General features: G+C 43.2%; 1 protein-coding gene across 2 annotated transcripts in view; it reads left to right on the plus strand.

Annotated features, from left to right (window-relative positions):
- Positions 1–2,971: 2,971 nt before the first annotated feature.
- The window catches only part of CSTF3 (cleavage stimulation factor subunit 3), an 87,908-nt gene continuing 77,884 nt past the window's right edge, over positions 2,972–12,995 (plus strand). For both annotated transcript variants that reach the window (XM_060176630.1, XM_007530093.3), the window contains exon 1: positions 2,972–3,180. Coding sequence is in view for 1 of the 2 variants with exons in the window: in XM_007530093.3 (XP_007530155.1) it covers positions 3,154–3,180 (27 nt within the window). In the remaining variant the exon portion in view is untranslated. The remainder of the gene's footprint in view (positions 3,181–12,995) is intronic.

The raw sequence follows: 12,995 nt of genomic DNA on the forward strand, positions 1-12,995 counted from the left end.
GGGGCCACAGGGGCAGTTCGGGTCGGCTCTGGCTCCCCGGCGATGGAACATAGCGGCGCACCGGCCATGGCCTGTTTGATAGCGATTGAGGAGGGCCCAATCATAACGTGCTAGGTCAAAGCCGGGTTGACGCTTGCAGGGGTCCGTAATGAGGTGTTTGTTCTTTACCTCAGCTGACTGCCAACTCTGTTTCCAAGAGTCTGGAACAGAGAAGTTCAGTGTAGGCGTAGGGGACCAGATTGGGTGACGAGACGTCAAGCGTTGGACAGGGTGGGCGAAGATATCCGCGTATATTGGCAGGTCCCGTCAAGCGTAGACGTGGGAAATGAACTTAGATGATGCCGCATCCCGACGAATATCTGGCGGGGCGATGTTGCTGAGAACTTGCAGCCATGGAACCGGGGTGGAACGGATGGTTCCAGAAATTATCCTCATGGAGGAATATAATTTGGAATCGACCAAGTGGACATGGGGGCTACAGAACCATTCTGGGGCACAGTATTCTGCAGTGGAATAGCATAATGCCAGAGATGATGATCGTAGTGTGGAAGCGCTCGCGCCCCATGAGGAGCTGGCCAGTCTTGCAATGATGTGATTCCTCGCGCCCACCTTTGCTGCAGTTTTTATGAGATGTTTGTGAAATGACAGAGTGCGATCGAGAGTAACGCCAAGATAGATAATGGTGATGCAAAATAGACTCTCATGCCTGAGGCTCTGAGGTCCTAGTTTCAAACCCCCCACACACACGCACACACACAGAAGTCAGAGTTGAGGGACACCTGCAGGACTGCTTCACTGCAGGTGGGAGACTAGGGTCTTGAAATCAGATCCCTGTGCACGGACATGTGTGCCTTCTGAATCCTTTAAAGAAATCTTAAATCTCTGGCAGTAAGTGCAGCGGGTTAAGCACACATGGTGCAAAGTGCAAGGACCCGCATGAGGATCCTGGTTCGAGCCCCCGGCTCCCCACCTACAGGGGAGTCACTTCACAACAAGCGGTGAAGCAGGTCTGCAGGTGTCTATCTTTCTCTCCCCCTTTCTGTCTTCCCCTCCTCTCTCCATTTCTCTCTGTCCTACCCAACAATGACGACATCAATAACAACAATAACTACAACAACAATAAAACAACAAGGGCAACAAAAAGGAAATAAATATTTTTTTTAAAAAAAGAAATCTTAAATTTATCAAATGAATTATTGGTGAAATTTTAGTATTTGTTTCTTTGTGTGTCTACGAGTTTCCAGGGTTTCACTGCTCTGAGTGGACTTTTTCAGACAGAGACAGAGACAGGAAAAGAGGAAAAGACACTACAGCACTGAAGCTTCTCCCAATGGTATAGTACTCCCACGCAGTGTACTGAGGGCTCGAACAGCATGCCATTCAGTAAGGGTGGAAATTGCTTGCTTTTAGCTGATTCTGAGCTTCTATTTATACTTAGCTTGCCTCCGGTTTCAGAGTTACATCTCCTTTGGCAAGGTTCAGGCTGATGTCTTATCTTGTGCATACACGTCTCTGTCTTGTCACTCTATGCAGCTGCACTATGGTTACACTTGGTTTACAAGTTCATGTTCACTACATTTATATATTCACTACATTATGTTCATTACAAGGGGTTAATTACAGTTGTTGACACATGGGTACACTTCCTCATTTTCTTGTGAAAGGTGTCTGCAGAACACCAACACCAGGATTCCAAAACCCGTCCCAGTCCCCTCTTTCCCACCTAGGCAGGGGAACAGAGGGACAAAGTTATAGTGCTCAAGGTAACCCACCTACTGAGAGAAGACAGTGCAAGTGAATGTAATCTGACTCCAGTGTCTGAGCACTATTCTCACTATGCAGCCTAAGAATCTCACTGAGAAGCTGAACTTTAAATCTGAGCATTACGTACAGTCTTACCCACAACAGTGGTTGGTGATGGCAATAAATAGCTTGATCAGTACTTCTTCCCTCCAAGAAGCATTACTCGGCATTAATTAGCCCACACCACAGATAACCTGCACATATTTCTTCATTTATTTTGTACCAGAAGACAGCTCAGCTCTGGTTTATGGTGGTAAATAGAGATTGAACCTGAGATCTTTGGTGTCTCGGGCCTAATCATTATGCCATTTCCTCAGCCCCAAACAGATTTTTTTGTTTTGTTTTGTTTTGTTATTTATGTATTTACTTTACCAAAGCACTGCTCAGTTCTCTGGCTGATGGGGGGGGGGGGCTGACCTGGGACTTTGGAGCCTCGGAGGCATGTGAGTCTCTTTGAATAACCATTATTATAATTATTTATTATTATTATTTTGTCTCCAGGGCTGGAGCTCACTGGGCTCAGTGCCTGCACTGTGAATCCACTGCTCCTGGAGGCCATTTCCCCCCATTTTGTTGCTCTTGTTGTGGTTATTATTATTGATGTGGTTCGTTGTTGCATAGGACAGAGAAATGGAGAGAGAAGGGGAAGACAGGGGGAGAGAAAGACACCTGCAGACGTGCTTCACCGCCTATGAAGCGAGAGCCGGGGGCTCGAACTGGGGGCTCGAACCGCGATCCTTACGCCGGTCCTTGCGCTTTGCGCCATGTGCGCTTAAACCGCTGCGCCACCGCCCGACTCCCTTAATAACCATTATGCGGTCTCCCATCCCTGAACGTATTCGTATTCTCTAAATATCTCCTAAGAGACAACGTAAGATTTAGCACTGCGAGGGTCAGTTTGCCTGACAGGCTTCAGTTGTGGATAATCAGCTTCCACATCTTGATAATCAAATCCCAAAGGCGCGAGTCTTTCACCCATTTTCCCGCCTCCCGGCGACCAACAGTCACCTAAGTAACACCATTTCCAGTTCAGCGACTTGACGTCAGCACAGACCTCGGCGCGGGTCCTGAGGTCTTTCTGCGTCTGCGCGGCATGTAAACTAGCTCGTTGCTTTCCGGGCTTTTCCCATTGCTCCGGAAGTTAATGCGGATGCCACGCCTCCCTCCCCCTCCGGCGGGGGCGCAGCCATCTTAATTCACATCTGAGTGGGCGGTGGCGAGTAGTGTCGGCTCTCTGGTTTCGCTGGGCAAGGGGGCGACCAGTGTTGGCTTGGGGGTGGTTATTAGTTTAGATTTTCCTTTCTAGCGCCTTCTTACGGGCAGATTCTCACGTCCTGTTTAGCTGAGGCCATGTCGGGAGACGGAGCTGCGGAGCAGGTGAGGAAGGAGAGTGGTGGGGCCTCGTGGTGACCTCAGCTCCTCATCTCTCTGAATATTCTCCCCGTAGTCGTTTGGGGAGAGAATTTGGGGGTCTATTAATGAACACAGAGGACAATGATCAGGAGAATGGTGGGAATGGGAAACAAGATCTGACTGAGGTTAATATTTTATTTATCCTCTGCTTTTCGAGTTAATTTGAAGAAATACTTGATTAAGACAATGGTGGGGGAGTTGCTTACAGTCCCTTTCAGGTTACGGGACCTGCTTCGCCCGGAATGCTTCCTTTGATGCGGTTTGTGTTAAGATGGGTATTCCTCGAGAAATGCTGTATCCAGAACGTAGGTTACTGTTGATAGTTTTTGGGAAGTGATCTAAGGTGGAACGACCCTGTAGAAACCGACTGCAGAACTAATGAATAAAGAAACATCAAATAGATGCACTGAACTGGGGGAATCTTGTGTTTTTCCCACTTGCATCTTTTCCACACAGTTTTGTACTGGAAAGTTTCATTTTTCCAGGGCACAAATACCGGTAAATCGAAAACAAGTTAGTTTTGGTCATTGTAAAAGAAAACATGCTCCCTGGTTCAGGATATTTAGATGTATTTACGGTCCGGGTTTTTAGACAGTTTCTTTGGCTCTTAAGACTTTTCTGCGGTTGTATTTTCCTTGTAGTTAGAAAATTAATGTTTTGTGAAAGATGTCATTACGGGTCGGCCCCCCACACACACACACACACACCTAACCTGGTATGTTGGGGTAATCGTTTTTAAAATGGAGACTAGTAGAGAATTAGCTTCCTGAAATTCTCATTGCCATAGCAATGAAATCCCGCCTTTTTTTTTTTTTTTTTTTTTAAACTTATAACGTGGAGGCTGTTTTTCGGAACTTGACAGAGATAGAGTGCCTATCGAGTAGTCAGGGTGACTTTAGTTTTCATTCTATAAGAACATTTAGGTAATCTGATTTTTGTGTTTACTCATCGCCTGGTTTCGGTCATAAGGTCTTCATAGCATCTGTATTTTGTGTGCTGTTAGAACGCCCAAAATGCAGAGTGTTATTGTAAAAAGAAAAAAAAAAGACTTAACCTCGTCCTTTTTCTGGCTTCATTTTGCCATCTGAAAGTGGAGGGAGGAGTGACCTACTGCGTTTCACTGAAAGTTTTTGAAATGTGTTGTTGCTGTATGTACACTGAAATTGCAATAACAGTCCATATTTTAGAACTGTGGTGCTTAAAAAAACAGACTGGAGATGATGGTTACAATTTACCAAATAAATTTTAACCCAAAATTTTGTTGTACAATATAGGAAATAGTTGAAAGTTCAGTGAACACCTGCAGAACAATTCAACAGTTGTTAAACATATGTCATAATTACTTTATTTCTCCAGATATTTGAAAGATCACAACTAATTATCCCAAGAATAATGTTTTGTAGGGTGTGGCCTTTTTCATTATCTTTTTTTAAACATTTTTTTCATTATCTTTATTTGACCATATTTATTTATATAGACAGAAATCGAGAGAGAGGGGAGATAGGGAGAGAGTGGTCGCAGAGATGGCACAGTGGATAAGGCTTTGGACTCAAACGTGAGGTCCCGAGTTCAATCCCCGGCAGCTCATGTACTAGAGTGATGTCTGGTTCTTCTATCATTTCTCATGAATAAATAAATAAAATCTTAAAAAAGAGAGAGAGAGAGAGAGACACCTGTAGCTCTGCTTTGCCATTTGCAAAGCTTTCCCCCTGCAAGTGGGTACCAGGGGCTTGAACCTGGGTCCTTGCACACTGTAATATGTGTGCTCAACCAGATGCACCACCACCTGGCCCCGAGTGAGGCTTTTATTTATTTATTTATTTGTAACTTCACAATCTGGTCTAGTCCCCAACCTGCCTCTCTCCCCCCCCCCCCCCCCCCCATAGCTCTGCTCAGTTCTGGGTTATGTTGGTGCTGCTAAACTAGGACCTTTAAGCCTCAGGCAAGAAGCTTGGTTTTTTTTTTTTTTTTTTTTTTTTTTGCCACCAAGGTTATCACTGGAGTTCAGTGCCTGCACAGTTCCATCCTTCCTGGCAGCCTGTCTTGTTGTTTTGTTTTGTTTTTGCCTCTGGGATCCTGATGAATCCACTGCTCCTGGAGACCATTTTTCCCATTTTGTTGTAGTAGTTGTTGTGGGATAGAACGGAGAGAAATGGAGAGAAAGATAGACACCTGCAGACCTGCTTCACCACTAGCTAAGCCACCCCTTGCAGGTGGGGAGCCGGGGGCTCGAACTGGGATCCTTACGCCTTCCCTGCGCTTTGCGCCACGTGCGCTTAACCCGCAGTGCTACCACCCAGCCCCCTTGTTTTGTTTTTTTGATAGAGGGTGTAAGAACTAGAAAGACAGAAGGGACAGCCTCCTGCAGCATTGCTCCTTCCCTTATAAAGTTTCCCCCCTGCAGATGGGGACCTGGGACTTGAACTCAGGTCCTTTTACATGGCAGTGTGTGCAATCTGCCAGATGAGCCACCCACCCCTTCAAAGTCATTTTCTATCTCTGACCCAGGCCCACTATTTTCTTTTTTCCTCTTCTAGGGTATTGTGTATTTAAGAAACCGTGACAGCTTTCTTGTAGAATTTTAATTTCTGGGTTTATTCCACTTGCATGTGGCACCTTTTAACTTGTCCTTTCATATGCATACATTTCCTGAAACCTTTACCACATCTAAACTTCAAACTGATAGTGCTTGGCTTCAGTTTTCTGTTTTAAGAGTTTATTAGGGAGTCGGGCTGTAGCGCAGCGGGTTAAGCGCAGGTGGCGCAAAGCACAAGGACGGGCATAAGGATCCCGGTTCGAACCCCGGCTCCCCACCTGCAGGGGAGTCGCTTCACAGGCGGTGAAGCAGGTCTGCAGGTGTCTATCTTTCTCTCCTCCTCTCTGTCTTCCCCTCCTCTCTCCATTTCTCTCTGTCCTACCCAACAACGACAACAACAATAATAACTACAACAATAAAACAACAAGGGCAACAAAAGGGAATAAATAAAAATAAATATTAAAAAAAGAGTTTATTAATAATTAATTTTTTAAAAAACAATCCTTTACTAAAGCAACATCTTTTGAAATCCATTTTAAAGATTTTGTTATTATTATTATTAATTTATTGGCTAGAGACAGAACTCCAGAAGGAAGGGAGAAAGACCTGGGGGCTTAAACCTGGGATATTCTGCATTATAACATATATAGTCTACCAGGTGCACCACCACTCGACCTTGCTATTATTTATGATTAAGAGAGATGAGAAAATGGGAAAGAGAACTAGAGCTTCACTGGTACATGCACTACCTGGGATGAACTTGAGACTTCATGCTCTTAAATGCTTTTTTTTTTTTTTTTTGCCTCCAGGAATATTGCTGGGGCTCGGTGCCTGATCCACTGCTCCTGGAGGCCATTTTTTCCATTTTGTTGCTCTTGTTGCCTTATCGTTGTTGTTAATATTATTGATGTCGTTGTTGGATAGGACAGAGAGAAATTGAGAGAGGAGGGGGAGAGAAAGATAGTTGCAAATTTTATTTTATTTTTTGCAACGTGAGAGTTGGCTCAGTGGATAAAGTAGTGAGCTGTCATGCATCTGGGTTCAACCACTGTGTATCATGTGTGCCAGAGTGATTCTCTGGTTGTGTCATACCTCTCACCTGTGAATGCTACTTTTTTTCTTTTAAGTAGCTAGAGACAGGGGGCCGGGTGGTGGCCCACCTGGCTGAGTGCACATTTATAATGCTCAAGGACCTGGGTTCAAGCCCCCTGTACCCCACCTGCAAGGGGAAAGCTTTTCAAGTGGTGAAGCAGTGCTGCAGTTGTCTGTCTCTCTCCCTCTCTTATCACCTCCTTCCCTCTTGATTTCTGGCTGTTTCTATCCAATAAACAAAGATAAAAAAATTTTTTTTATAAATATTTATTTACTTACTTATTTCCTTTTGTTGCCCTTGTTGTTTTATTGTTGTAGCTATTATTGTTGTCATCGTCATTGGATAGGACAGAGATAAATGGAGAGAGGAGAAAAAGACATCTGCAGACCTGCTTCACAACTTGTGAAGCAACTCCCCATCAGGTGGGGAGCCAGGGGCTCAAACCAGGATCCTTCCACCTGTCCTTGTGCTTTGCACTACATGCACTTAACCCGCTGCGCTACCACCAGACTCCCCTATAAAAAATATTTTTAAAAGAGCCACTAGAGACAGGCAGAGCTTTCATCACTTCATTCGGGGCTGGGTGAGCCTGGGTTGTGGACATGACAAAGCAGCACACTTTCCAAGTGAGCTGTCAATAATTTGTCTGTCCTTAAAGATTTATTTTAATTTTCAAAAAATATTTATTAGAAAGAGGCGGGGAGAGATACCAGAGCACTGCTTAGCTCTGGCTTATGGTGGTGCTGGGAATTGAACCTGGGACCTCAGAATCTCACGCGTGAGTCTTTTACATAATCATTAGGCTGTTTCCCCAGCCCCTTAAAGATTTATTTATTCATTTATTATTATGCAAGTGAGAGGGACACTGTAGTTTAATGCAAGGGAGCAAATTCTGGGACCTAATACCCCCAAGCCTGGTGCTGTGCCTGCAGAGCCATCTCCCAGGCCTCGGGTTCTAATATTATTATTATTATTGTCCTTATTTATAGGATAGAGTCAGCCAGAAATTGATAGGGGTGGGTAATTGATAAGTCCTTGAATAAGTCATTATTACATTAGGGGTGACAGTGATTTATTATTTTTATTATTATTCAGAATTGGCACATGGGCAGGTGCCAGTTTTGCCTTATGTACAACCTAGGTTGGAGCCTCAGCTGCATTGTGGGAAGCTTTGGTGCTGTAGTATCTCTTGGTATCTGAGAAAGTTGCTTGGGAGAGGTGAAGTCTTGGCCAGAACAAAACCCAATTGTTTTGTTTTTTTAAATTTTTTAAATATTTATTTATTCCCTTTTGTTGCCCTTGTTGTTTTATTGTTGTGGTTATTGTTGTCATTGTTGTTGGATAGGACAGAGAGAAATGGAGAGAGGAGGGGAAGACAGAGAGGGGGAGAGAAAGATAGACACCTGCAGACATGCTTCACCGCCTGTGAAGCGACTCCCCTGCAGGTGGGGAGCCGGGGCTCAAACCAGGATCCTTACTCCGGTCTTGGCGCTTTGCACCACCTGTGCTTAACCACTGAGCTACAGCCTGACTTCTCCAATTCTGTTGTTCTATCACTGCTTGCTTTTATCTATAAAGATAAAAGTCCTCCACTCTGCCTTATTTCTTTTTTTCCCTTATTTTTCTCCTCCTTTTTTTTTTTTTTTTTTTTTTTAATTGTTGTTGACACCAAGGTTATTCCTGGGGCTCAGTGCCTGTTTTATTATGAATCTACCACTCCTGGTGGCCATTTTTCCTTCCTTCCTACCTTTCTGTTTTTGTTTTTATTAGATAAAACAGATAGAAATTTAGAGAGGGCTAGGTGGTGGTGCACCTGGTTACGTGCATGTAACCATGCACAAGTACCCATGTTCAAGCCCCTGACTCCCACCTGCAGGGGGAAAGTTTGCAAACTGTGTCACAGTGCTGTAGGTCTCTCTCCCCACATTGATCCCCTTCCCTCTTGATTTTTCTGTCTCATCAAATTAAATAAAAAATTACAAAAAAGAAAGAAAGAAAGAGAGAACTTTCAGAAGGAAAGACCTGCTTCACTCCCTGCAGGCAGGGAGTAGGGGTTTTAATTTTAACCCAGGTCCTTGTAGTGTCTCTGTTTAATTGGGTGCACCACCACTTGCCCCCCACTGCCACTTTCCCCCATTTATTTATTTATCTTATTGACATGTTTTATTTAATTTTTAAAACATCTTTATGTATTGGATAGAAACAGTCAGAAATTGAGAGGGAAAGGGGCTATAGAGAGGGAGAGAGACACCTGCAGCCCTGCTTCACTACTTGGAAAGCTTCCCCCTGCAGGTGGGAACTAAGGGCTGGAACCCAGGTCTTTGCACATCATAACATGTGCATTCAACCAGGTGCACCCTTTTCATATTCAACTATTTTGGTGCTCAGGATTGAACCCACAGGCTAATAAAATACATTTTACCAGTGAACTACATACTTGACCCCTCCTTTTAAAAGATCTGGTATCACTGGGCACATTAGTTTCTGTGTATTTCATGGTGTTTTTTTTGTTGTTGTTTTTTGCCTCCAGGGTTATCACTGGGCCAGCACTACAATCCCACTGCTCCTAGAGAGTATTTTTTTCCATTTTTGTTGCCCTTGTTGTGGTTGTTATAGCTGTTGTTGTTGGATAGGACAGAGAGAAATGGAGAGGAGGGGAAGACGGGGAGAGAAAGATAGGCACCTGCAGACCTGCTTCACTGCTTGTGAAGCAACCTCCCTGCAGGTGGGGAGATGGGGGCTTGAACCAAGATCTTTACACTTTGCACCGTGTGCCCTTAACCTGCTGTGCTCCCGCCCAGCTCCCGTATTTCATGTTTTAAGATCAGCTATAGGGGCCAGGCAGTGGCTCACCTGATTAAGCACACAGATTACAACGTGCAAGGACCCGGGTTTGAGCCCCTGGTTCCCACCAGCAGGGAGAAAGCTTTGTGAGTGGTGGAACAGGGCTGTAGGTGTTTCTCTGTCTCTCTCCCTCTCTGTTTTTCCCTCCCCTCTCAATTTCTCTATGTCTCTATGTATAAAATATTCTTTCCTCCCTCCAGAGAAAAAGATACTTGATTAAACCAAATTTCTTTAAAAAAAAGAAAAGAAAAGAAAATAATTTATTAACGTGGTGGGGGAGAGAATCAGAACATCATTCAGGCACATGTGTTGCCAGGAATTGAACTGAAGGCTTCATACTTGCTTAATCTACTATGTCACCTTCCAGGCCTCAATTTCTTAAATTTACTATTCAAAAATATTGGAGATGATCACTTCTCTCTTGGTACTGAATATATCTATTTGTGCTCTCTGAAATAATTGTAGATAAGCAAAATTACTAAGGTTTATTATAACTTTTTTTTAACTTGCAATATAAGTTGCATTTTGGGTTTAGAGTTTCTTTTCTTTCTTTTTTCTTTTGTGCTAGTCTAATGGTGACAAAACCACAGTTTTCCCCTTAACCCATCTGGTTCCTTTATGGAATTATGGGTATATTTAAAAACAGTAAATGAGTGGATGAATTCTGTCTCTATGCTATGTGCAATCTGTTGTTACAAGTGCTTAAGGTATTTGATATTTTTGAAAGGCAGGTGTTGAATATATACATGAGTGGATGATTTCCAACAAGAGCAACAAAAAGGGAAAAGAAAGAAAGAACGAAAGAAAGAAACAAGGAAAAATTTAAAAAGAGTGGATGATTTCTAAAATCTTGTTGGATAAAAGGGAGAAAGAAATGGTCAGCCAGGTCAATCTGTATGAACCTTTAAGTTCTTAAGATACAGGGTTCTTGGGCAGGGGTAGATAACATAATGGTTATGCAAAGAGACTCTTCATGTCTGAGGCTCCAAAGTCCCAGGTTCAATCCCCTACACCACCATAAGCCAGAGCTAAGCAGTGCTCTGGTTAAAAAAAAAAAAAGAAGATACAGGGTTCTTGTCTTTTAGAAATAATACATCTATTTTCTACCAGAGCTTCACTCAGCTCTGGCTTATGGTGGAGAAGAGGATTGAATTTGGGACCTCGAACTTCAGATACGAAAGTCTTTAGCATAACTACTATGCTGTCTGCCCCTCACCCCCATACATTCCTTTTAAAAGTTATCTACAGCCTAACAACTGAATTTGGGGAGCCTGAAGTGTAAACCAGATGATCCTTGGGGTCTAGAGATAGCTCCCTGGGTAGATGACAGACCTCATTGTGCATGAGACCCTGGCATTAAGCTTCTGACACATGTGGGACAAGCAGGTGGGAGACTCAATAAACAATGGAGCAGGTGCTGTGGTCTCTCTTCCTCTTTGCTGCTCCCTCATTAAAATGATGAGAAAGTTGGCCCTGGGAGATGGCTTGGTGGTATCATGTATGTGTTCTAATTTGGAATGGGGGGGGGTCCTGGGCTGGGGGGATAGCTCAGCTTGTTATATCACAAGTTTATGTCCTTGAGGCACCAGAAGGCACAGGTGCATGCCCTGGCACCCGCTTATTGCAGAGCTGAGCAGTACCCTGGTCCTTTCATCCTCTCTCTTTCATTTTACATATATGTTAATTTTCCCTCTCCCTTTTTTTTCTGTTACCAGGGTTATTAATAGGGCATGATGCCTACATGACAAATCTATTGCTCCTGATGGCCATTACACTACCACCCCCCTTTCGTTTTATTGTTAGAGAACAGAGAAATTGAAAGTGAAGTGGGTGGGGTAGAGGGAGAATGTGAGACACCTGAGCATTACTGACACTGAAGCTGCTTTTCTGCAGGTGAGGAATGGGGGTTTGAACCCTGGTCCTTGTGCATGATAAATGTGTGTGCTCTGTGGGGTGTGCCACTTCATGACCCCCCCCCCCCAATAAATATATGTATTTTTAAAAGATCCTCAGTTGGGAAGAATTGTAGAACTTGAAGCACAGATAAATGTTAATTGAATAATTAATATTTAATAAAAAGTAGGGTTCGTTCTGTTAGTGTTGTGATAACAAATAAGTTTGGAGATACAGAGAACATGAAAAGTTGTGTTCTATTGTTATGACTGAAGAGATGAAATCTCCACAGTATGGACATGTGAAACCTGGTTGATTTTGTTGGGTACGATTCGTACTCATTGGCTGTTGAGAGGTAGCAGCATTGTCAACAATTATTTATTTATTTTCCCTTTTCTTGCCCTTGTTTTTCGTAGTTATAGTTATTATTGATGTTGTCATTGTTAGGACAGAGAGAAATGGAGAGAGGAGGGGAAGATGGGGAAAGAGACACCTGCAGATCTGCTTCACCGCCTGAATTGGGGGCTTCAACTTCAATCTTTCCCCTGGTCCTTGGTGCTCTGCGCCACCTACGCCGCCGACTCCCCATTGTCAACAATTTTAAAGCCAGTGATTCTGTTTGGTGGTTAGGGGAGGCGTTAAGGAAACAGAAGGAAAGGGTAAAAGGCATGTTCTTTAGACTTAGTCACGTTAGTGAGAGGGAGAAAAAACAAACCAGCGTATCCTTGTGGCTATCTTCCCGTCTCATACCCTATTCCCTGTTTTTAAGTGTAACAGTCTTTGGTAAAGTTATTTTTAATATCTATTGTAAATATTTCTGGAAAGAACAGAATTATATAGGATACTTGAATTGACAAGTTTGTCTTATGAGAGATTTAAAAGACTATGTATATGTGTGTGTGTGTGTGTGTGTGTATCCCAATACTAATGCATGTATATATTAGTAAGGGGGGTTGGAGGTACAACAGAAATGATTTAATGCATATATATATATATATATATATATTTTTTTTTTTTTTTTTTTAACCACCAGAGCACCACTCAGCTGTGGCATATGATGGTACAGTGGTTGATCCTAGGGCTTTAGAACCTCAGACGTGAGAGTCTCTTTTTATAACCATTATGCTATCTGTTCCCCATTTCCACTCATTAGTTCTAGGATTGTTGGGATTATTGCTTTATAGTGTAGGGCAGATGCTGAGATTATTTAGTGATTTGATAATGGTTTACAGGACAAAATCCAATTCTTTTTTTTTTTAATATTTACTTATTCCCTTTTGTTGCCCTTGTTGTTTTATCGTTGTAGTTATTATTGTTGTTGTTATTGATGTCATCATTGTTGGATAGGACAGAGAGAAATGGAGAGAGGGGGAGAGAAAGACAGACACCTGCAGACCTGCTTCACCGCTTGTG

Source organism: Erinaceus europaeus, chromosome 17 (assembly GCF_950295315.1).
Source record: "Erinaceus europaeus chromosome 17, mEriEur2.1, whole genome shotgun sequence".
Taxonomy (NCBI): Eukaryota; Metazoa; Chordata; class Mammalia; order Eulipotyphla; family Erinaceidae; genus Erinaceus; species Erinaceus europaeus.